Below are 25,713 nucleotides of genomic sequence, written 5' to 3'. Positions count from 1 at the left end.
CTGTGTTGTTCCTTGCTGTCTAGCAGCTTTGGTACTTTCCAAGCTTGAGACACTGGGATCTTTGCCAGGCTGGGTTCCCCAGAGCCAAAGTGTCCAGTCCTCTCATCCAAGGTCCTGCCTCACCTCCCACCTCCCTGGAATTCTGCCAGGGAGCCTGCATCCATCCACACCTAGAGGGGTGCTCACCAATATTTCCTTCCCTTCTTGTCTCAGGGACTGTCTGTTCTGAGAAACACATGCACAGACACACACACACACACACACACACACACTTCCATGAGCTTAGACTCCCACAAAAGGCACCAAGAGAAGTTGTCTCCCTGTCTCCCAGCATGGCTCCCTGTGGCTGAACCCGGTGCAGTGGGAGGGACGGCCTCCAGTGGGCAGCCACAGTGGCTGGGAGAACACAGACCTTATCTCAGGTTCCGAGACACTGAATAGGAGTCCTGAAAACAGCCGGAGACTCAACCTCCCAACAATCTTGGCAGCTGGAAACTAACTAGATGAAACCAAATTCATTTATTCCTCAAGGAAAACAATGTGATGTTTTCTGCACCCAAGGGGTTTCACAGGCTATCCGCTCTTCACCAGCGCCTGTTTTACTCACTGCCTTAGACACATATCCCAGAACTAAATCTCCCCTTTGATAAAATATGAAGAAGGAGTCATTCAATGTATTTTTAATCCACGTCTCTATTTTTCCTGTGCAAATATAAACGTATGTATAATTAATCGTTAAGGCTTTTAAAATATATGCATTTTGAGAATACATTGCTAGTTACAATTTGTTGGTGGTATGAGCTTGGATCACATCTTCCTTTAATAGTCCTTTTAAATTCATTTTAGAAAGTTAAAATGGCTAAATGATCCATAATAAAAACCAGAAGAGACCCATATAAATCCAAAATACATACTTGAAAATGCAGCACCTTTTGTATGAACTACATTAGGGCCTAGTTATGGAGCATATGGATTATAACATCAGACCATAGAAACTTCAAAGTTCCTGAAGCAAAATGGGGCATTTTTTTTTCTGAGAAGAAAAAGGAAGCAGAAGAGAAGTCAGAAGAGAAGAGAAGAGAAGAGAAAGACAGAAGGAAGGAAGGTGGGGGCAGGGAGGGAGAGAGGGAGGAGGAAAAGAAAGGAGAAAGAGAAAAGAGAAGGAAACCTTCACATACAGCTTCTCTGTATCAGAAGAATGACTCACCTTTGGATAATTTACAATGTGTATTTAAGTGAAGGATAGGCCCTTAAGGTTATAATTCACAATCATAGAGCCCAAATATAGAAATATCTTATACAATGATAATGGAATTCTATTTACTGGATAAAAAAATAAAAAGCGAGGTCCTGTCCTGCGCACACTTCCGCCTAGATGAGAGCTTTGCCGCTGGATATAATTCCAAGGGAGAGTGAGGCTTCCTCTTTGAATGGAGAGGCAGTTTGCAAAGATACCGCCTCAAGGTCTGATCTTCTAAAAGTTCTAGTTGGCAGCTTTGCTTGACTAAGGACCCCCACCTCCAACCTGAAAGGCTCTCCCCTGAACATAACTCTCCCCCTCAAGCCAGAACAGGCTGCCCCTGTTCCTGACTCAGGAACAAGGGGAGAGGCTGTCTTCAAACCCCTTTGGTGAATTAGAAGGAGATGTTTCTTTCCCTCATAGAGATGTTCTTTTCTGTGAAATCGATTCCGGGTTCACGGGGGCTGGATGGCAGGGGGTCTGGGTTTGCTTCAAAGGCTCGAAGTGACCTCAAATGGGGCGACTTGGCTTCATCCCTTATGCTTATCATAGCACGACCAAAGGCCAGGATTTCTAGAATCCCAAAGAGCACGCTAGGAGAAATGAGATTCAGAAATGTGCCCTAGACTGTCTCATGTAAGGTTGAATTTGAGATCCCAGGTTGTACTTCTAGCTTCTGTTACATCTCTCTTATCAGAAGGTGGTGGCATGGGCTGTGCGAGGGGGTGGATGACTAAATAATCTTCCATTTACAAGAAAATAAAGTTCAAAAGTCTAAAAATTCCCCATGGATTAAAAAAAATAAGGGTTCTGTGCGCACACTTTTGTATTCGTGGACTGGGGACACCTCACACTGTACCAAACCCTGCCCCATGCAAGTGTTCCATGGGGATATCAAATAACCTGCCACTTAACTGGGGCTGACATGATGAGACCCCTTCCTAAATGAGGAAACTGAGGCTCTCTCCCAGGGCCACATGGCCTACAAAGGGTAAGGAGAATGGGAATGCAACCTCACCGAGTCCTGGGCGGTTCAGCTGCGGCCACTGTGCATCACACCAACAGCTGACTCTGGGAAGGAGGACATGCACGGACCTCTGCCTTTCACTCTTGTTTGGTCTCTGTTTTCTCAGCCTCCCCAGGAGCATCCCCGTCAGACAGAGGGTCACTCCCACAGATCTTCACCCGGCTTTCCAGGTGACTGAGACGCTGTTTCACTTTCATCTGGGTGGCATTATACTCAGCCAGGAGCCGTGCAAACCTGGTCTGCAGGGCGTCCAGGGAGGACTCCAGGTGCTCCACCTTCTCCTCGATATCCTTGGGGTCCGCCCCGGCCTTGACCATGTCCTCATCAATCAGGTTGTCCTTCATCAGGATCTGCCGTCCCTTCTCCTCCAGGACCTTCTTGGCTTCTGGGTATTCAGTGAGAGCCTCCATCAGATCATCCTTGGAAAGGCAGAACAGGTCTGAGTAGCCGATGCTCCTGATGTTGGCTGTCCTGCGGTTCCCTGACTTGCTCCCCTTGATGTTTAAGATGCTGATCTCCCCAAAGTAACTCCCATCACTGAGGACCACGAACTGGGTGATCCCATCATCAGCCACCACAGCCAGCTTGCCCTCTTTGATGATGTACATCTCCCTCCCGATATCCCCCTTCTTGCAGATGTAATCCCCTGGGCTGAACACTGCCGGCCGCAGCTTGAGCACAAGCTCTACCAGCAGCCCTGCCTCACAGTCTTGGAAGATGCGGACCTTCTTCAGAGTCTCCAGGTGCACATTGATGGCGATCTCGGCCCTCAGTTTGTCTGGGAGACTCTTGAGCACCTCCTTCTCATCCACCGTCTTCTTGTTGGCCCACAGGTAGTCAAACCACTGGATTACCCGTGTCTCCAAGTCCTTGGTCACCTTGCGGAATTGCATGTACTGCTTAATAGAGTCAATCTTGGCCTGGAACTCGGCCCGTGAAGCATTCACGTTTGAGATCATGGAGCCCACATTGCCAACAATGGTGGCAAAAATCAGGATGCCCACTAGGAAGTCTATGACCACAAACAGATACTCCTCATCTTTCACAGGGGGTGGGGTCTCCCCGATGGTGGTCAGGGTCAAGGTGGACCAATAGAGACTGTAAATGTACTTCCTGGAAAGGCGTCCATACTCTGGGTTTGAGATGTTTGGATACACCCAGGAATCTGTCCCAAAACCAATGAACTTGGAAATGGCAAAGTAGATGCAGGCATTCCAGTGGATGATAATGAGGATGTACAAGACCAAGTTCCCGATCCTGAACAAATTGGGGTAGTTGGTCCTTGTCTCTGTGCGGTCGAAGAACTCAAAGAGCCGGGCAAACTTCAGTAGGCGGTTGAACCTCAGTTCTGGGTAGTTTATACCCAACTTAAAATAAGCTAGGTCTGTGGGGACCAGGGACAACATGTCCAGCTTGAAGTGCATGGTCTTTGTGTAATTCTTCCAAAGCCTCTGGGCATCCCTGACCATCAAGCCTTGCTCAAGGAAGCCTAAAGAAAAAGATGGAGGTCACTTGGTCATTAAAGAGACTGCTTTTTTTTTTTTTTTTTGACCGTGGCCCACAGGAAAATATTTTACACTGTAACTAAAGAAGACGTAGTTATACATACATGACAGAAACAATTTCAAAAACCACATTTACCTCTTACTACAAAAATGCACTCTGATATTTTCTCATCTATGATATTCTGACCTATTTTATTCAGTTAAAAATGTAGATTAATTGGCTAAATTTGAATGTGGACTGCTGTTAGATGATAGCAAGGAATGATTATTAAATTTTAAAAGATAAATAGATGTGTTAAATATATATATTTAAGTTTATTTATGTAATGTCTACACCCAATGTGGGGCTTGAACCCACCACGACCCCAAGATCAAGAGCCTCATGCTCTTCTGACTGAGTCAGCCAGGAGCCCCTGGACATTATATTTTTAAAATGCATCCTTTAAAGTTAGAGATACATGTTAAAGTGGTTACTGTCTGAGACTGGCTTTAAAATACTCCAGCCAAGAAAAGGGTGTCAGGGGAAGAGATGAAACAGCAAAATGTTGGTAAATGCTGAAGCTGGGTGAAGGTATATGGGGATTCATAATACTACTGTCTCTGATTTTGTATTTGTTTGAAAATATTAATGATAAAAATTGTAGAAGCACATGGCCTATCAAACTGATTTCACCAGCCACCAATGGACCATGACCTGCTTTTTAAAAACATTGCCTATGGAAGCAGTAGCTCTCCTTTCTGGCTGCACATTACTGTCATCCCAAGGGCTCTGAAAACATATGCAGCATCAGACTGGTCTGGAGCCGAGCTGGACATCGGAGAGTCATGAGGCGTTATTACTGGTAAAATCAGTCAAGTAGGCTGAGATTTGCATTCTTCTTCTTCTTCTTTTTTTTTCTAAACATTTTCAAACATGCACAAAAGTAGAGAGAATGATATGATGAATGTCTTTTAGAGTTTGGTAAGCATCAGACTCATACTGAGGGTTCTGTGAAACCCAGAGTCTAGGCCATCCCCACTGCTGGTTCCAGAGGTCTGGGGTCTACTTCTAACAAGTCTGGATGACGCTGCTGCTGATCCAGGGTCACACTTGGAGGGCTAGATGGAGGCAGGACTACCCCCTTTGTGAAAAGCAAGCATCAAGTTTGTGATCACATGGTAGGGACACCCTGCCTCCCACGCCCTAATTTTCCGTTTCATTCTTCGGTTACCATTGTGTTTATTGAGCCCCTAGATCATTCCACAGCCCTCCTAGCACCTTGGGACTCCTCCCTACTTCCTTAATAATGTCCTCTCTTGATTCTGGAGATTTTTTCCCTTTCAAGTATGACCCATGGCCACTTGGTTTCTGTGCCTACCTGCCTTCCCCCCCGAGGCTCCCTGCTGATCTTAGATTACCAGCGATAGTACCAAAGCACAGACAGGGGTGGGACACCTGTCTGAGTGGGGGTGACTTGTCCCACTGAAGCTTGGTTGAAACAGGAATAGCTGGCTCAATGACTCAGGCCACCCGTGGAGCTCTCGTGTCAAGGTGGGCTTATGTGACCACGAAGTGGCAGACCACCAGGACTAAGTTACTCAGGCAAGCCTCAAGCTGCATATTTGAGGTCTTCTTCTTCTTCTTTTTAAAAGATATATTTATTTATTTAAGAGAGAGTGCACATGGGCAGGGGGAGCAACAGAGGGAGAGGGAGACAAGAAGACTCCCTGCTGAGCGGGAAGCAAGACAGAGCTCGATCCCAGGGCCCTGAGATCATGACCTGAGCCGAAATCAAGAGTCAGATGCTTAACTGACTGAGCCACCCAGGTGCCCCAGAGGTCTTCTAACTTATGATGCGGGGCACTGTGGAGATGCAGGGAGTGCCAGTGGGGCACTTTGGGCCAGGCACTCAGCATCTCTGGACCTCAGTTTCTAAATCAGCAAGATGGAGATAATCATGCCTGCACTTCCTGTCTCATGCAGCAGTTCTCATGAGAAACCAAGAGGTGTTTGAAATGCTTTGCATACCAAGAAGCCACAGGGAGGCTTGCTGCTGTGATGTGGTGTTTCTATTGGCAACTATGGCATGGCTTTCAGCTCAAAAACCTTGAAAGTGACGAGCCGGGCCCCTGCCAGCTGATGTGATGTCTTCGTGCAGATTAGAAAAAGATTTTTCTAATTTTCTAATCTTGGACCCCTTGTCTGAGGGTCCAAGCTGAATGTCCCCAAGGACATTCAGCTTGGACCCTCAGACAAGGGGGGCTCTTAGCCCCCACTCACACCCAGAGGTGATCTGAGGGAACTCATCCTCCACTTGGGCCCTGTTTCTGATTTCATTCCTCCATACATCTAAAACCACGGAGTAACATGTCTTGGATCCTCCGACTGTCCGGGAAAAGGAACTTCAAGATTGATGGAGCTCTCCCTCCTGTTTCCCGCCATATTGAACTGTCACTGCAGGAGGGGTCCTTTGAGAGATGACAGTTTGGCCTTATTTCACAGGTGATACAAATGAGGCCCAGAGAGACAACTCGACTTGCTCAAGGTCCCATAGCTCGTTGGGACAGCAGAGACCAGAACCCAGGCACCCTGACCTCTGCTAAAGGCCCACTGTAGAGGAGCTTGAGCAGCACCATGCCCTCACTTTTGGGGCTTCCCCAGACCTACGTGGGCTCCCGTGGTCACGGGGAGGTGATGCCCACTATTCTGGAACTCCTGAACCTGCCCTGTGGTCCCCGTGGTCCCCCTCCTGATGCACGAGGGGGGCCTGTGGCCTGGCCCAGACAAGTGCCTGGGCCTGGGCCTGCTCACCTGTCCGGGCTCGCACCAGCACATCCAAGCCATAGAGGACATCTGCCGAGTAGTCCAGGACGAGCCACAGCATCACGTGCTCAGACTGCAGGTCATCGAAACAGGCCCTAAGCAAGCGAGGGAAGGAGTGCGCACATCGGGGGGCTGGTCCGAAGCAGGCACCAGCTCCGGGCTGAACACGGTGGCGTTCATCTTGGTATCAGCCCTGCCTGCAGGGTTTGTGCCCCAGCATTATCTCCCCAGGCTCTGAGGAAGAGACCCAGCTCTGAGAAGCTTTTCTGCCCCAAAGAGTGAGCCCTGTGGCCTCTCAACAGTAAGCTCCGGGATGCCAGGAGGGACAGTTCTAGGCCTCACTGGTGGAGTCATGTGCGGAGACAGAGCACTTGCCCGTTCTGGGGCCAAATGCCAACAAAACTAGAGGAATTTCTCAGAAATTAACAACGGAACAAGCCAGTAAATATTTTCTGCTTTCTAGATCCTTAGGCTCACTATTTCTCATACAGACAGTATCCCCTAAATACCCCTCTTCACCTCAAAAGAGCAGCAGCTGGGGCCTATGTCCCCACACTGCAGCTCCTCAGCAACCTGAACCCCCTGATGCCTCCTCAGAATGGCAGCTTGCCTGCAGCCCCAGCACCCCCACTCACACAGAAGCAGCTTGCCCACCTACCCCCATCCTGCAGGTGGGCTAGCAGCGGCCCAAGTTCTCCCCCTTCTCACGCCCACACTTCCCCTCAGAAGAGCAGGAGATGCCCCCACCTTGCTCAGATAACCCCCAAAGCCCCCACTTACACTCAGATAGTAGCATGTCTCCTCCCCTTCCCCAAGAAGCAGCAGCTGTCTGTCTTGCAGGCTTGCTCAGGATTGTCGCAGAGTCCCCTTGCCTTCCCCGCACCTCCTCAATCCACCCTCAGAAGAGCCGCAGCTCAGCCCACATCCTTGTCCTGCAGGCCTGCTGGGAAGGGCCCTGAACCCCGTCATTTACTCTCAGGGAGTAGCAGCTCCCCCCTTAGCCTGCCCTGAAGCTTGCTTGGAAAAGCCCCACAGCCTCTTGTGTACTTCCAGAAGAACAGTGCCTTGCCCCCCTGTCCTCCAACTGCTTGCTCAGGAGCTTCCCCAAACCCCTGCCCCCTCAGAAGGGTAGCCTCTCCCTCCCCCTCCGGAGCGCCCAAAGCCTCAGCTGCCAAGGGAAGGCCCATGCTCACCCCTGCAGGCCTGTCTCATGAGCTGGCGCAGCAAAGCCCAGCACTCAGGAAACATGGCCTCTTGTCCCTGCATCCTTGTCCGGCACCTCACTCAGATAGGCCACACAGACTCCCACCAACGCCATCAGAGGAGAGACAAGGTATCCCTACCTCTCTGTCCTACAGACTTTCTCAGAAATGCCCCAAAGCCCCTGCTTGTCCACAGACAGCAGCAGCCGGCCCTGCCTCCCTGGCCTGCAGCTTGCCCAGGGATGCTCAGAGGTCCTGTTTGCCCTCAGGAGAACATAGCCCCTTGGCACCCCCCATCCTGTACACTTGCTCAGGGAGCCCAGACCCCCAGCCTACCTTCAGAAGAGCAGCATCCTGCCCCTGTATTGCCATACAGCAGATTTCCTAGGAGACCCTAAAACCTCCCTCCCCTGATCCCTTATTAGAAGAGTTAGCAGCTCACCCTGCACCTGCCTCCTACAGCTTGCTTAGGAAAGTTCCAGAGCCTCCAGCTCTCCCCAGAAGAGCAACAGCTTGCCTTGCATCCCAAAAGTACATTTGCAGGGAACTTCCCGAAGCCCACATCTACCCTCGCCCTGCATCCCTGTCCCGCAGGCCCTCTCAGGAGCACCCTAAAGGCCCCGACTGCCCTCACAAGGGCAGCAGCTTACACCCCAGCACTGCAACTTGCCTGGGGAGGCCCACAGCCCACAGCTTACAGAGAACTGTGCCCTTCCCTGTGTCCTTGTCCTGTTGGCTGCTCAGGAATGCCCAACCCCCACCCACTGCCCCTCAGAAGAGTAGCTACTCGCCCCTGCATCTTCCTCCTACAGCTGGATTAAGAATGTTCGACAGGACCCTTGCTGTCCATTACAAGCACAAGTCCTCACCGGTGCTTCAGAGAACTCTGATGGTGCTCTTTTAGATCCTCCTTATTGATGGAGAAGTGGGTACACTCAGTTGGATGGTGGCCACGTGGGGCCCAGAAATCCAGTCCCCTGAGTGGGACCCAGAGCTCCGTCTTGAGGCCTGACTGCCCTCACCCTTCCTGGCCCCGCCACCCTCACCCCCTCCTTGTGTGGATACCCTGCCCCCACCCCTACCTGCACACCAGCAGACACCAGTTATAGAAGACAGGCAGGGCAATGACAGTCAACCAGCGGTAGTACATGTTGCTGGAGGGGTCCACCACCACGCTGTCCTTGTTTCTGGAAACATCGACACACAAACAATGCAGCGTGTTGAAAGATCACATCGTTGGACAGTCTTCAAGATTCAGCTTAGCTTAGAGGCCCTATGGCAACTGCAGGCTAAACTCAAGAGACACGTCCTGTCAGTCTCGGGAGTCACATGGGGTATCCCTACATGGGGGGACAGGCTGGGAGAGGGCAGACTCTGGAGGTCCTTCCCTCCTAGTTCAGCTCCCCAGGGAGCCACAGCTGACAATAAAATTATGGTGATGACATTCCCATGTGCCCATGGTATCACCCATGTCCTTCAGCATGCTGGGAATCAAATGCAGCATGGTAATGTTGGAACCATCTGGGGGAGCTCTGTGAAAACGCTGATTCCCAGGGCCCACCCAGAACCCTCCAGGGCTGGGGCTGGAGATGTGCTTTTATACACTGCCCAGTGGTTCTGAAGCAGTGCATTTGGGCAGATGATCTGAAGACTCATGTCCAGGCGCTTGGATCCTGTCTCTCCATCAAAAACCAGCTAGCCTGGGAATTATCTAGGTTATGTGGGCCAACACTGAAGGAAGCAACAGCTTAGGGTGCTTTCTGTTTTTATTTTCAGGATTTTCTGAGGATTAGAGTTTAGAGGTGGTACTGGAGATTCTTCGTTTTCTTTAGGGCCATGTGTCTTCTCTCCCACCCCATATGCCCCACAAGCTGGCCTAGGCCTGCAGAGCTGCTCCCATGCCCCGGAGGAGACCCCGGGATATCTTTCTGCCTTTGCCTTGACTCAGCGGGTGCAAGATCAACAGCTCACTGACAGGGCTTTGGAATGTTCCCAGTGCACATCACCACTGGGTTTGGAGTGAAGTTTGAGAATATAGTATTTCCTAGTGCCCAGGAGTAGGCCTCAGCTTACCCCGACTGTGTAGACAGGCAAAGAGAATGTGGGGTGGGGGGTGCGCAGGAGCAGGCTCACAAGGACAGCCCCTAGTTGCTCACCCAAGGCTGCAGACAGCCCTCTGAACCTATAAGCCCCCTCTGGGTGCTCAGAGCTGGGGCAGGACTCTCCCTGCAGAGTGGGCCCCTCACACCGTCTCAGGAAGCCTGATCCCCACCTGGGACCAACTCTGCTCCCACAGCACTAAGCAGCCCCTCTCCAGGGCCGACACCAAGGCCTGACGACGAGGTTCTCAGACTCCCAGGACCCAGGGAGGGGCCAGGCCTGCTGTGACCTCTGCACCCCTTCATTGGAGGCAGCTCGTACTTACTCCTCTTGTTTTGAGCAGTTTTTCTCTTTCTCTTCCTCTTTCTCCTTCTCCTCCTTTTTTGCCTTGTCACTGGATGATACAGGGGGACATTTAGCAATTTTCATAGGCCAAGGACACTATTACCACAGTGGAGAGGGTGGGCAACAGTCACAAGGAGGAGAGGGCATGGTGTAGGAAATGGATAGGTCTAGCACCCTGGGGTGAAACGAGGTTACTGATTTTATTGCTTGGTGGTTTAAGGTAAAACACCCCTTTAAAGCGTATACTGTATACGTTAAAGTATACATAGTGGTCCAGTTTAATGTTCTACAATTTCTGACCGACTTTCACGAGCCCCTAGGAAGTCACAAAGAGCTTGAGACCAGAGACATTTTGAGGTAAAGGGAAATGAACCCACATCCACTCCTGAAAAGTCATTTGGAGTTTCGGAAGTTACATGTTCTGAAGGGAAGGGCATGGCTTGTTGGCTGGTCTCAAAATCCACCTGTGTATCAAATGAAAGCCTGGCCCTCAATGAGGAAGCCAGGGAAGGAGAAGGGAAGCAAAATACACACAGGCAGGAACAGGTCTGCCATCGAATGGCAAATCTTAGAGTCGTCTGAGGAAAATGCTGCCATGTTCGGACACTTATCTAGACATTGCTGGACGGTGAGGCTGGGGGCTGCATAGCCCCCACCCACCTACATCTGCAGGGAGGTCCTGTGAGGGCAGATGTCTCCTCAACACATGGCTTGACTCTGCTTCCTCTTTACGGCACATCTTTATGCGTTAGCACTATTATAAACCTTGTCTGTTAATAGTTACACGAGTTCTGCAAGGCAGGCTTTATTGCTCATGGAAGGGTTGAGGAAACCAAGTGGAAAGGTAATAGACCCTGCCTACCTCCGGGGAACCCACCAGAATCATCCACAGGCCCCTCTGATCCCTCTATTCCGCATCCCGGAGGAAGGCCCCGGTTGAGAATAAGCACCTGTTAATTAAACACTCATTGAAAAAGACCAATATACTTTACACAGCACTTCCTAAGGAAGTAATCAAGGATGGGTGCAAACATGCATACAGAAAAGTAACAACCACCATTATTTCTAACAGTCAAAAGCATAAGCAATCTAATCCTGCAACAGGAGGAGATTCGTCAACACTGGAATTCTATGAGGCCCCTCAAAATGACATTGCCCAGAACCACTGGGCAGTATTTGGTGACACGGGGAAACATTTCTAATATTTTTCCAAGTTAAAAGCAGACTGCAATAAAAGCTCAGAATAATAGCTGCATGAGCTTTCTATTGCTGCCAGAACAAACCGTCACCAGTTATGGCTTAAAACAACCCAAACTGCAGATCTGTAGGTCAGAAGTCTGGTATGGGTCTCCCCGTAGTGGACTTGAGGTGTGGGCAGGGCTGTGATCCTTTCTGAGGATTCCAGGAGAGAAGCTGTTTCCTGCTCATTTGGATTGTTGGTGGAATTTAATTCCTTGCAAATAGAGGACCAAGATCCTCTTTTTCTTGCTGGCTGTAAGCCGAGGGCATTCCCAGCTTTTAGAGGCTGTTGCAACCTTGGTTCACAGCATCCTTCTTCTATGGTCAAAGCCAGCAACAGCAGGTAGAGTCCTTCTCCAGATGCCATCTCTCTGGTTCTCTGCAGCTGGAAAGATTCTCCACTTTTAAGGATGCATGTGATTAGACCAGGCCCACCTTGATAATCCAGGATAATCTCCCCATCTCAGGGTCCTGAAATCTAATCACATCTGCAAAGTCCCTTTTGCTGTGTGAGGTAATGTAGTCATAGGAGGTGAGGATTAAGGCATGGACATTTGGGGGAGTCATGGTGCCACCTACCCCAGTCTGTCCCTCGGCCCTCAAACATTTACATCCATCCAATGGGCTAAATGCATTTACCCTCATTCCAAGACCCCCCAAAATTTCATCCCATTAAAGCATCAACTCAGAGTCCAAAAGTCTCATCAGCTCAAAAGTCCCAAATCTTATCATCTAAACAAGGTAGGGGTGAGACTCTGGGTGTGAGTCGCTCTACTTGTGAACCTGTGAAACTAAAACAAATCATCTGCTCCAAAGATACCATGAGAGGGCAGGTATAGGATATCAGTTATAGATATTCTAGTTCAAAAAGGGAGAAGAACAAAGGACAAGAGAGTGACTGGTCCCAAGCAATTTTGAAATCCAGCAGGGCAACAGCCATTCTGTCTCAAGGCCTGAGATAAATCCTCTGTGGTTTTCATGCCTCTGGGCTCAAGGCTCTGCCCTTCGAGCTATCCTTTCTTCCTCCTTAAAGGGAGCACCTGTCTGTTTGTAGCTGAATATTCTAATCAACCTGTTTCCTGCATCTAGAATTTAGTGGTCCCACAGTCTCCCTCCATTTTATGCTGTTTCTGCCCCTTCAGGTCCAAGCTGGCCATGTTTCAGCTGGCAGAAAATCTTCCAGAACATTCCAGGTCATGTGTATCAGAGGGATTCACCGTGCTAGACAAGTGGCTCATCCACAGATCTGTCTGAGAAATCCCTTCTCTATCTTTGGCTTCTGCTGGGATGGCAGAGGGAAGCTATGAGTCACACCCTTCATCTCTTCAGGGAGCCTTTTGTTGAATTCAGAACTTTGGATCTTTCTGAGGTATTAGCAAAAGGTTGTTCAGCGACACCCTCGACGTTTTCGCAAAGCATGCTTTCCTGACAGTTTTTAAAATTGAGTATCTTTTCCATGTGAGTAGGCTGAGGATTTCCAAATTCCTGAAGTCCTGTTTCCTTCTTGTTTACCATTCTTCCCTCAACGTATCTCTCTCCTCTTGGGTTTTACCATAAGCAGCGAGAAGACACCAGGCTGGACCTTCAACACCTTTGGCTGGAAATACCCACTAAATATTCAAGCTCATTGCCTACAAGTTCTGCTTTCCACCCTTCCTGCAGGACATAATTGCACTAAGCTTTCTGCCACCGTAAAGCAAGAATTCCCCTTTCTCCAGTTTCCAATAGCTTGCTCCTCAGTTTTTGGCGAGTCCTCACCAGCAGCATCCTTAAAGCCCTGGATCCCTACTAATAGTCTGTTTACAACCATTCAAGCAACAAGGTTGCTTCTGAGCCCTCATCAGCAGTCTTTAATGTCCTTATTTCTACCAACAACCTATTCAAACAGTCTAGGGGTTTTTTTTGTTTTTGTTTTTTTTTTGTTATGCTCCTCAGAATTCTTCTGGAGTCTTCTCCGAAGCCACTCCCACATTGTTTGGTATTTGTTTCAGGAGTAGCCCCCTCCTGGTATCAAAAGCTTGCATTACTAGTTTTCAATTGCTGCCATAACAAATCACCGAGAACATAGAGGCTTAAAACAAGCCACATGTGTTATATTATAGTTCTGTAGATCAGAAGTCTGGTACAAGTCTGATGGGACAAAAATCAAGGGGCAGGCAAGCTGCGTTTCTTTCTGGAGGCCCTGGGGGAGAATGTGTTTCCTGCTCAATGGGGTTGTTGGCAGCGTGTTCCATTCCTTGAAGCTGTAGGACCAAAGTCCCTGTGTTCTTGCTGCTGAAAATGGAGGGGGCTATTCCCAGCTTTGTGAGGCTGCTGTATGCCTCACCTGGTGTCCCCCTTTCTCCTTCTTTAAAGCCAGCAATTGCTGGTTGGGTCCTTCTCACATTGAAAATCCCTCTTGTTCCTCCTTCCATCTCATCTCACGGACCCACTCTTCTTCTCCCCTTTCTGCTTTTAAGGACTCATGTGATTATATTGGGCTTGCTTGGTAATCCAGGATAATCTCCAAGGTCTTCAAATTTAATCACACTTGCAAAGTCCCCTTTGCCATATAAGGTAATCTTGCCACAGGTTCCAGAGATTAGGATGTAGCCATCTTTAGGGAGGTGGTACTGAAATTGTTCTGCTTACCTCGCTAGTCAGTATTTATTGGGCACTTACTATGTACCAGGTACTGTTCTAATCATTGTACATGTATTCACATATTTAGTCTTCACACAACCCTGCAAGTAAGACATTAATACAAACCCTATTTTACAAGTCAGGAAACATGCACAGAGAGGTTAGGTAACTTGCCCGAGGTCACAAAGCTCTTTGTGGCTGAATTGGGATACAAATGCACTTAACCAGCATATATGTATGATAATACATACAGAGAGAGATGATATATATTGATCGCAATATATATATCGATATATCATATATATAATTATGTGTAATTATAATCATAAAATAATAATTATTATATAGGATATATAATAATTATAATATAGTATATACATCATATATTTTTATATAATATATTCATTCTTTCTATCTATCTATCTATCTATCTATCTATCTATTCAGTATATATAGAAAAACTTGGAGGGATATTTCCCAACATGTTAAGAGGGGTTATCTCCGATAATGGGATTCCACTACTAAAACGAAGTATATTTTTTGAGGGTATATGCTCATGGGTGCTTTTCTGTGTTTTCCAAGTTTTTTAAAGTGAGTGCATGAATAAATTGAATAAAAATAAAAAATTATTAAACTTATTAAATGAGAGGAGCAAGGACAGTCACCCATCTTCTGTCCTCTTGAATCAACCATGCAGTGTCCCTTGAAGGGTTTTCTGCCACTGAAGTCTTAATGTCAAGGCACCAGCAGAGGGCGCTGCCCACAAGCTTATCAGGCACGCTTAGTCCCGCTGGGAGTTTAATTACACCAGGCCAGGATGTGTGGCTGGGGGTTACAGGCCTTGGTCTTTCCCCTAGTTATCAACCTGCTGTGGGCCTATGGAAGACCCAGCGCCATCCAGCTGCATCTGTGAATCCACCCAGCACTGCCCTGAAAGACCTATACAGAGCCGCAAAACAACGCCAGTTTGGGCTGGGAGCAGTTAGCTCCGGGAGAGAGAAAAATGATTCAGGACCCATGGGACGAAGTGAAAATACCAGAAATGTGGTGGAAGAATGGGGAAGGATGTCTGTAAGAGTTATTTCTGTAACTCTGTGCCCAGATGGTCACATTTTGGGACAGTCCCCAATTTTGTCCTTGATCCTTGGACTGCAGTGTGGATCCAGGATTCGAACCCATCTGAAAAGATGTATAAGAGCCTGATGCAGCCAACAGTATCCCCCTCCATCCTCGCCTACATCCCAGCCCCAGAACAGAGAAGGCTAGAGACCCGCAGGACCTCTGTCCATGCTTTCCTGAGCCTTTCTCAGACTGCGGGACCCAACACCAGGGTTTCAAAGGTGTTTCATATCAAGCTTGGCTTTAGATCAAGCACATATCACAATAGCTGCTGTTTTGCAGATTAAATAATTTCATTTATCTTGACTGCCGGCATTTGAGTCTCGGGATTGGATATCGATATTTATGCAAACAAAATGCAACTAAGTTTCATGGAGGGCAATGGGAAAAACTTCTTTCCAAGAAACAAAGGGAAATAAGAAAAAGTCTTGGCACATTTCTCTTTCAAATGGAAGTCAGGAAATTCAGATTTCTTGCTGATATTGATGGTTTTTTCCCTAAGCTCCACCTGAGACTTCCTCCCGTGCCTACCCCCATGGTACTCCATAAAGAAGGCTGGAGAATGTGCACACACACACGTGCTAACACGCGTGTATGATCACACACATGCACACACCCTCCCTGGACGCTTGAGTGGCACTTGCCAGAATCATACCTCAAACTGATCTGCCAGCTCAACATCTGGTGATAAAAATTACAGCAGGTCAACATTTCAAGAGGCTAGTCTCTGGAAATATTTAATTTTCCTCTTCCCACTGTCCTGATCACACCCTCCAAATTGGCCTGGATTGGCCTTAGGACAAGGGCATTTCACTGGGGCCCCCAGGAGCTTGAGGCTGTAGAAAGGAAAATGCATTCTCATCATGAAGGAGAATATGCACAGCTCTGTAAAGGAACTCAGAGTTTGCACCCTCAAATACATAGCGATAGAAGATGTCAAGGCTTAAGACATTTATGCAATTCAAACCCTTTGCATTATAGATGAGAAAAATGAGGGGAAGAGAGAACATGACTTGCTCCAAGAAGTCATATGGACCAGGTCCCTTCACCATTTGTCCACAGGGATGGTATTTGGATGAAAGGAACGGGATTCTAGTCTAGTGGTGTCCCGGGAAGCAGACATGTTTGAGCAGGGAGGCGGAGCTGGGGCATCTACCGGAAGGAAGGTGGCCGGTGGGACCAGGGAAAGCGAGGGGGCTCTGCTGGGGAGCAGAGGTACTCACTCCTCTGAGTTGTTGCAGGCGTTGGCGTTGTTTCTGGCCAGGGGCCAGCCACTGCAGGGAAGTAAACAGAATGCAGCATAGGAATCTGAGCTCAGTTCCAACTGCTGGGGATCATTCGCCCCAGGTGGTTATCCCGGTACCCCATCCCCTGTGCCCTGGGCCTTTCCACGCAGCTTGAAGCATCCAGAACAAACATTTTTTTGTGACTGGTTAGCTGTAGTAAACCTTGTGGGAAGAGAGGATGAACTTTTGGCTAAACTGAGTCTTCTGAATAAATGAGAGTTGCTATGTGAATCCCACCCAATCCTGGCCTCGCGTTCCACTCAATTTCATTCAGTTTAAACCATGTGCCGGGCAGTGTGCCAGGAGCTATGAGGGGCACAGACATGAAGCCGAGGTGCACCTGCCCTCACGGGTGCACTCAGATGAACCGGGCTGAGCACCTTCAGCAGCCGCAGCAACCTGCTCCCCTCATCTGCGCAGGCAGGGCTCTCAGAAGGCGCCCTCCCCCCACCTTGAAAACGCAATCACAGCAGCTGCATCTGACTTGACTTGCAGGGCAGAAAAGAGACCGTGGACAGAACTGTCCCAGTTTTGAGTCTATCTTGCCCTGGACCTTTGTCCCCACATTAATCTTAACACTCGGGGCCCACCACCCTGGTCTCTGTAAGAACTGGGGAGAGAGTGGAGGCCGGTTGGGCACCCAACTGCACGTCTATTTAAAGCTGAATCGCGCGGTCCTCCTTCACGGTGCTCTCTAGGAAAGGGCATCATCTCCTAGGGCTCAGGTGCTAATACATGTGTTGTTGACACAGCTAGTTTAATAAAGCCAGCGTGGCCTCAAGCTGCCTGTCTATCGTCACTGCAGACCATTCACAGAGGACGGCCAGGACCAAAGCCACTGGCTGGTGATACTCCTGCCTGGCTCTCAGGGAGCCTCTTCTATGATGCTAAACATCGAGCCAAATGCCATTCTGGTACTTCTGCTCACCCCTGCTCAAGTCTCCCTCCTTCTCACCATCCAGGATGTGGCTCTAACTGTTTTGGGAGAGGTTCTGATCATCAGAAAGTGCCCCGAGGATTTTCCCAACCCCTGTGAAATTGGGAAAGAAAGTGTAGCTCCCTGCGATATAGTGGTCTGTGTTTACCACATCTCTGTGTCTGGGGTCTCTGAAGGCCAAACCAACAGAATGACCAAGACCTGTCTTTGCATACATTCTGCTTTGCCAATGGGATTTGCCTGGAAAAATCCCAAGTCTTCCTCCCTCAGGAAGCCTCCCTGATTGATCAGCCACCATCCTGCACCATCACATGCACCTACCCACTCTGAACCCTCAGGTGAGTGACCAGGCGTCTGAGGTACAGTTGGGACCTGACCCTGATGGGGTCCTAGCTCAACCCTCTGCTCATCTGGTGACATTGGGAAACAGACAAAGAGGCCAATGTTCATCTTCATTAGGCTAAATTTGTAGAGAAGATAATTTGATCACATTAGCAAAGAAGTCTTTGCTTGCTCACCAGGAACTGAAGCAGTCTGGCTGGCTCAGTAGCAAACCTCTCTCCCCTCCTCCTCCTCTGGCTTCTCTTCTTCCTTATCTGCCATCCCTCCTTCCTTTCTGGCTCAGCAGCCAACAGCACACAGGCCTTATAGTCATGGAGCCCCCTCTCGGTCTAGGATGCCTGGCCCTGGGAACCTGGGATGGCCCTGCACACATCCCCACCAGCACCCGGGCCCTCTGTGGTCCCTTCCCAAGCCCAGAAAGCCTGAGGGTTTGTGGTCCAAGCCCAGGTGAAAACGTGAGCCCCAAAATGCCAGGCCTTTGCATCTCAGCCAGCAATTCTCATGCCTTTCCCAGCAGGGAGACTAAATGTTCCTCTCCTAGAGTGGTTGCTAGCAAGAAATTTCCTTGAACTCTCATATTTTATCTTAAATATGCTTGTATATTTTGCAATCTACTGCATAATCTACAATAAGCCTACAACACATACAAACATGGAAGCAAAATGGAAGCACCTGGAAGATCCATCCTGCTTCCTCTGAGGCTGCATGACCTTCCCTCCCCAGGGGCCCTTGGATGCCTGTTTGAGCCACTCACACCTGAGCCCTTCTTCTGCTCATTTGACACAAAAACACGAAGAATTTTCTCCAGCAATTATATAAGGACCACCTGTTCTGCAACAACCATGCTTGTTTTCACCTTTCCATCTTATAAATCTTGGCCTTACCTAGAGAATTCAGCCAAAAGATCTTTCTAAGCCCCCTTTTTCAGAAAGCAGATTCTGAGCAAGAGGCTTCCTGTTTAAGAGGCTCAGAGGTGATCAGCTTCCCCCTCCATATCTTACCTCTCTTCCTCTCCGACTGCCTAGAGGGTCCTAAAGAGACTTCTGTTGCTCAGTGTCACTGGATGCAACCTGTGGTGGCCCAGTGGTCTCCCTGCTGACCACAGGCTGAGGAGACTTCCCAAGAACAAGAGAGGAGGTGAGGCAGCAGCTCTGTGTGTGGGATGTGTGTATGGGGGGGTGTAAGTCAGCACCTGCAGATTTCTCTCAAATGTCTACAACAGCCACAGCCCCCAGTCAGGTGGTGGGCCATGCATGAAGATACTCAGAGCGCTTGTTCTGCAGACCCTTCTCCTACCAAAAAGCCAACACTCTCCCCGTGCCCCACCCTACCCCACCTACACTCCCCACCCCCATAGTTCCTATCCTGATCTGGGATATGGCTGGCTCCTCTTGAACATTCTGACCAACCTTCAGACCTTCCTCCCAGAAGATTGTATGTAAACCTATGCATAAAACTGTGGGTACCATTTAGGTACTCCCTAGGCTTATCGGTTAAAGTCCCTGGTTTTTAGTAAGGTGGGTCACAGTGCAATCTAGGAGGAGGGTCCTTTGATGGAGAGAGATGGGTGAGGCCAGCATCCCCAGATGCATTTGAGAGCATCAGTTCCAGGGGGCGCGGGTGGAAACTCTGTGCAGGATCAAAGGAGGCTGAGGACCCTGGTTAGAGGGTTTCTTCTCCTGCAGTCCTTCTTGCCCTCAGGGCAGTGACTGTTAGAGCATGCAGTACTCCCCCACCCCAGACACCTTCTTCAAGGCCCCGGTCACGAGGCTGATGCTCCAGGCCACTCACACAGTGGATCTAAGCTGCAGGAGCAAAGCATGCTTCCTGCCCCACCCCCACCTGGTGCAGGTGGCTCATCCCTTTGGTTCCTTACCTTCTCCCTCTCTCTGGTGGCTCCTGGCTGCCCACATCTGACTGGGCATTGCTTTCTTGGCTGGACACCTCCTTGAGCTCAGCTCCACGGAAACGCTCCAGGAAGGAGTCTCTTCTCTGGGCCTCATGGTGTAAGTGCCTGGTAGTCCAGGCTCGCAGTGAGATGATCAGGCGAGACATCCTGGAAGGACATGGACAGGCAGCCAGTGCAGAGAGGAAGGAGACGGAAAGCCCTCTTTTCCAGGGCTGGGGCGGAAGTAGAGATGACTGGCAGGACATGGGTCCTGGGGGCCCTGGGCTCAGGTGTGCATCTCTACTCCACTGGGGCCTTATTCCCTTCTCCTCCAGAACCTGCCATCTGGGACAGAGCTTTCTAGATAAGGGGCATTGTCTTCATTATAACTTTGTCCTTTTAACACTTGGACTCTGCCAAAGGCATGATTCTTCAAATGGGTTATTAGCAGCTTTTCTGCTTATCATTCCTTTTGTAGAGCTCTTTGTTATGACTGGTAAGCATAGGAATAGAAAAGAATCAAATCTGCAAATGGTGATAAAATTTAGAACAAGGTTTAAAGGAACAAGTGCCCAGATACAACTTAGATTCTTTTCCTAACCCTTGTCTTATTGTTTGTTATACACACTCTTGTTTCCTCCCCAGGCTTGTACACAAGTTCCTTGGCAAGTTGCGCTGACCCATCTCCTGGAGCCAGACCCTGCGGGGGCCGCAAGCACCTGAGACCGGTCAGCCCATGTCCCCAGAGCCCATCTTAGCTCCAGCTTTCCATGAGAAGCCTTCCCTCAGCCCTGCCTCCTGCCTTCCCTGTCTCTTCCAAGGGGAATGAGAAGAGAGCCTGACCTCTGCTTCTCAGTTTCTGGTTGTCCTGACTTGGTACCTACGGTGCATGCCACTGTTCTCAATCAAATAAGTTCTGAGCAGTCTAGAACGAGGTCATGGGCTGTTGCGTGCTTAGGCCCTAATCACACACTTGGGAACTTTGCCTAAGAGAGTAAGTTAAAGCAAGAAGACATTCCACACACAGAGATGTTAACAGCCGGTGCTGCAGACAGACGCGGAGGTGCCTGCGTGGCCCAGCCTCTCTGCTCTGGACACTCCTCCCGCCCCCACCCTCCCGCTGCCGAGGGGCTGGAAGCAAGGTCACGCTCCGCACTCCAGCTTCAGCCCACAGGCCCGGGAATGGACAAGACACCCACAGAGAATCACTCAAGCCTCTGAAATAAAAACCACTCCAAGATGGGGTTGGGTGTTTCCACTCAAGATCGTATATAGCAAAGGGCATTTTCAGCCTGTGCCTGCTGATGTGTGAACAGAGAAAGCTGGAAACAGAGGAGACATGCAGGGGGAAAAAAAATCACAAAGATCATGACACGCCAGGAGAAAATGAGAGGGAGAGGGCAGGTGCCTCCCCCGCTCACCTCTCATGAGCCCCGTTGGCTCCCTTCCCATGAGGTGGTCTGTCTGAGCTTGCACCAGCCTCCTGCCTCTGCCCGCCCCCAGGCCTTTCAATATGGGCTGGTGTGAAGGTGTCCTCTTCCTTGCAATCAGTGAGCCTTAAGACAGCATTTTATTAGTAAGACAAAAACTCTGGAAATCATGGAAATGCCCAGCTATAAGGGGCTAGTGAAACAAATATTCCTCCGCAATGAAAAATATGAAAAATAACTAGAGGAATTGATTTTTGTAATAATCTTAAGCAAAAACTGTAGAACATGTGTCTATATAAAACTACAGCATTGGTTAAAAAAATAAAATGGTGGAAGGAAATAACAAGCCCTATGTTTGTTGAGCACCTATCGTGAGTCATCACTTGGCTCTGATGCCGGCCTCACGTTGTTCGATGCATCTCCAGATGAGATCTGGAAAGGTAAGATGACTTCTTCAGGGTGGCACAGCTCTTGAAGCCAAGTGCAGATGTCGTCAGCTCAGAGCCTGGGTAATCTTTCAAATCCTTTTGCAAGGATGTGAGTTATGCACCCAAGAGGGCCTGCCAGAGGCTATCGCGACAGTGTCCCTAGGGCCATCTGCGCACCACTGAGGTCCCACCGGTGCTCTCCTGCAGCTGCCTGGTCTTGTTTCTCAATTCTTTTTGGAACCCTACCTGGTTGGCTTTTTTCTAAATTCTTCCAGACTTGAGCAAGTGCCTCAATATCACTTTATATGAAAGCAATTCCAGATAACAGCAGTTTTTCTTAGGTTTTTCTCAGCTCGAACACTTGATCTGAGAGGACAGTACTCAGGGATAGATTTCTGACTGCTCTTCTCCTGCCCATTTTCTTCTCCAAATCTTCAACTCCACCTCCACCTCCACCACCGTCCCCCACCCCCCCCATTTCTTCCTGAGACTCATCTACCTTCCTCCTGCCTTGGTTTCCCTCTTCCCAAGGAGAGCGCTGAGCCTGATCAGTTACCTGGCGGGGCCCTGGCTGGTGTAGGAGCTTTGCCTGGACTCCGCCAGTCCTCTGGTCTCCATGGCGATCTGCTGCAGTTCTGACGAAGTCTCCTCGCTCGGCGAGTGGACCCTAGGAAATCAAATATGCAGCAGGCTAAATTGATTTCAAGCTCATCCCCTCCTGGACACACTCAGGGATGAGCTGGCCAGATGTCCTGCTTAATGAGGAAAGCCGCCAGCACTGGTCTTCACTCTGTCAGTCTGTGCTCCAGCCGGATCCAGCAGATCCCAGCTTTTAGGATAAACATGGCCTTTCTTTTACAGCAAGCCTGACCCCAGAAGGTAGCTTGTCCAGCCACTGCCCATGGACTTAAGGGTGCAGGCCAGCAGCACACGGTCCTCATCCGAGCACCGGGCAAGGGTGTCCCAGGGCCCACCATCGGGTTCCACAGCAGCTGTTTTGGCACAGTAATCCCAGAACAAGAATTCTGGTTCAAACACCATTCTGCATACTGAAATCCTATCTGCTAAGGCCGGACTATGGGTACACCACAGTCACACTACCTGGGCAGGTATTTGTGTGCTTGGCCGGCAGCCCTCCCAGGAGCCCATTTGGTATTTGGTTAAGAGGGGTGTCCTGGAATATCGTATGGAATTGGCCTAGACCTCCACGTGCATTTGTACAATGATTTCGCATGAAAATTCATTTCCACTGTGGCCTTTTGCCAAATCCAACCTCTGTCCCCTGCAGTGGGGGGCTGGGCAAGTGACCTCACCTGTGCAATTCAGGGTGAAGAGCATGAGCGCAAATAGGACAGGTGCCCACGGCTCGATGTGAGCACCAGTCACATCAGCAGAGCTTTGGTGTTTGTTGAACTGCCCAGAATAAGACCAATGTGTTTGGGCATATTTTCCTTTCGTTCCCTGTCTTTTAAAATCTCCTAGGGCTAAAAAATTTGATCAGCTTGATTAAAAGCCATCCAGGCATTGACCCCTAGGGATTTACACTTCATTCTATGAGTCTTGAAGAGCCCAGGCAGGACAAATTAATTCCATCACATGATCTATTGCAACCTAATCAGCCTTCTTAACCAGGTGGCAACACAGTTGAGGAAGTAAGCAACAATTAATGTCAGGAAAAGGCTCTCTCTCTCCTCAGTGAGGGATTGGAAGGCAGAGTCCTGAATCCCAGCTGCAGATCTGCTGACTTCTGTTTCTACAACATCCATGCCATCTCCAGCTGCAGGGCGCTCACTATCGTCCCATGGCCCACCTGGGCCATCTTCGTAGTGGGCTCTTCCGTCCCTCAGCTTCCTCAGACCAAGGCTACTTCTTTTTTTGTGCTGGAACCACACAGAGGCAGGCCTCTTCATCTTCTCCATGACCACCTTTGTGTAGATGGGACACAAAGGGACAGCTCTCACACCTGTGCCCCTTCTGGTTTTGCAGGCTGGAATCCCCCAGCTCACCCAGCCACACCTCATCAGGTTCAAGGCTCTTGCCCATCGTGGTCGTGCTCCTGTGAGCAGGTTCCTGCATTCCTGCCTGGCTGGGCATGGAGACTGAGACCACTCTGTTGTTACTGGACCCCAAGCCAGAGGTCATTGTAGGTTTGTGAGTGATAGGTTTGTGATAGGCCTTTGGTGTCCCTATCACCAACTACCATCAGCCAAAACCCAAAGTCTTATAACATGGGCTGCTGTTAAGCCAGAAGGTCCTATCTTGTGCATGTATAATTGGTTTGTTTGAAGTAAGTTCTGGACTTTCCATTTATCTGAGCCACTTGATGTTTTGGGACCCTTGGTATGCAGTGGTGCCATGCTAGTTTTTCCTCCCAGCTCCATCTGGTTCACATGCAATGCACAAACCATAGGCCATTTATTAACTGTTTACTAAATGCCAGCCATATAGATCTTATCATTTAATCCACATAACCACCGCATAAGAGAGAAAACTGAGGTTCAGAGAGGTTAAATAACTTCCCCAAGATCATACGGCCAAGTGGCAAAGCCGAGATTTGAATGTCATTCCATCCCATGTCAAAGCCTGCTCTCGGGCCCCTGGGTGGCTCAGTCATTAAGCGTCTGCCCTCGGCTCAGGTCATGATCCCAGGCTCCTGGGATCGAGTCCCACATCGGGCTCCCTGCTCCACGGGAAGCCTGCTTCTCCCTCTCCCACACCCCCTGCTTGTGTTCCCTCTCTCACTGTGTCTCTCTCTGTCAAATAAATAAATAAATAAAATCTTAAAAAAAAAAAAACCTGCTCTCCTCCACTCTATGAAGCTGCTCTCTGTATTTTCACATATGGCACCGATTAAAGCAAAAGTTTAATAGGACATGGCTGAGGACTGAGCCCTGTGGTATGCCACCGGAGACATGGCTCTGGTCCACCTGACTATACTATGTGGGCATGGCTCTTTATTTTCAAACCATCTAATTGAGTTCTCCCTCTTACCCCTAAAAGACCACCCACGTTTTTCATCTTTAGACTCATGGGAAACACTGCCAGAGGGCCTGCTGCAGTTCAGAAGCTCTGATCCCCTAGCCCTCCTAATAATCTGTATACTATGAGGATAGAATGTGCATTCCAAGGCACCCTGGGCAGTTCCTAGAGGAGGGAGAGTGGGATGAAAGTGAGTGAGTCCATATCTCTAGTCCCTGGATCCTAGCAGCTGGTGTGTGGTGGGGTTAGGGGTGCAGCAACTGACAGCTGGGCTGCAGCTCCATCACGGCATGTGTGCCCGGAAGATCCGGAGGCAATCCCAAGGGTAAAGGTGTTCTGTCCCCACCAGCAGTTCCTCAGGGAGCTCTGGGCACCAAGAAGCCGGCCCAGCATTTCTGCCCAGTCTGCTTTCTGTTAATTACGTGAGGACACATCCTGAGAACAGATTTATTTGCATTAGTAGCAAAAGAATCAATGACATCAGAGCTGATGAGTATGTGAGGAGGGCAAAACCCACCTCAGATTCCAAAGCAGGCCTGCTCCTGGCAGCGGTGAGGGCTCCCATGTGGGGGCTGGGTCTGGGACACTCGCTCGAAGGGCAGGTGCAGAGTGGGGAGCCAGGAGGCCTGGGTCCAAATCCCCACCCTAACACCTATTAGCTAGGTGTTCTGTGGGCTGGTCACTTACCTTCCCTAAAGTTTTGTAGTCTTCAAAAAGGAACTAAAGGAAAAATTGGTGATTTTGTATCGACTTCAGTAGTGCTCAAACAGCCAAGTCCAGAAAAGGCACATTTCGCTGTGAAGAATAGGGAAAGCCTTCTAGGAAGTAAGTTCAAGGGACCCAAGCGGGCCTTTCTTCTCCCACTTGTTTTTTTGATGCTTTAAGTTCTCTGATGTCTTCTAGCTCCCGAGTCTCTACCCTCGTTCAATGAGTGGGGGTATTTAGTCAACCCAATTAGTTATTCCTCAGAGAAACTGATTTTACCCAGCAGATGGAAGAGGAGATGGGAAGAGAGAAGAGCCAGATGTCTGAGGTGACACTTTGAGTCCCCGAGGACCCACAGGTACTGAGAAAAAGGGAGCCACTTCTGGCAACCAATGGAAGAATGGGGATCCAGAACCTCCCAGAGAAATACAGAGGCAGGAGAGATGGGGGGCCAGGCCCTGTCCTGTCGGGAGCTGGCAGAGGGGTCTGGGGCAAGAACAACCCCAAAGCTGCCCT

At 49.4% G+C, this 25,713-nt stretch overlaps 1 protein-coding gene across 1 annotated transcript in view; it reads right to left on the bottom strand.

The window, feature by feature from the left end:
• Positions 1-1,213: 1,213 nt before the first annotated feature.
• CNGA3 (cyclic nucleotide gated channel subunit alpha 3) overlaps positions 1,214-25,713 on the bottom strand; it is a 48,519-nt gene continuing 24,019 nt past the window's right edge. Inside the window, exons 3-9 of the mRNA XM_035001731.1 lie at positions 22,070-22,180; positions 19,644-19,823; positions 16,426-16,476; positions 10,203-10,271; positions 8,860-8,964; positions 6,564-6,670; positions 1,214-3,756 (exon numbers count right to left, since the gene is read on the bottom strand). Of these exons, the coding sequence (XP_034857622.1) occupies positions 2,345-3,756; positions 6,564-6,670; positions 8,860-8,964; positions 10,203-10,271; positions 16,426-16,476; positions 19,644-19,823; positions 22,070-22,180 (2,035 nt within the window). The 3' untranslated portion in view covers positions 1,214-2,344. The remainder of the gene's footprint in view (positions 3,757-6,563; positions 6,671-8,859; positions 8,965-10,202; positions 10,272-16,425; positions 16,477-19,643; positions 19,824-22,069; positions 22,181-25,713) is intronic.

The sequence above is a fragment of the Mirounga leonina genome, unplaced genomic scaffold, assembly GCF_011800145.1.
Source record: "Mirounga leonina isolate KUSES-001 unplaced genomic scaffold, KU_Mleo_1.0 Mir_125, whole genome shotgun sequence".
Lineage (NCBI taxonomy): Eukaryota > Metazoa > Chordata > Mammalia > Carnivora > Phocidae > Mirounga > Mirounga leonina.
Note: the sequence above shows the minus strand (reverse complement) of the source record. Positions and strands in the feature narration are given on the sequence as shown.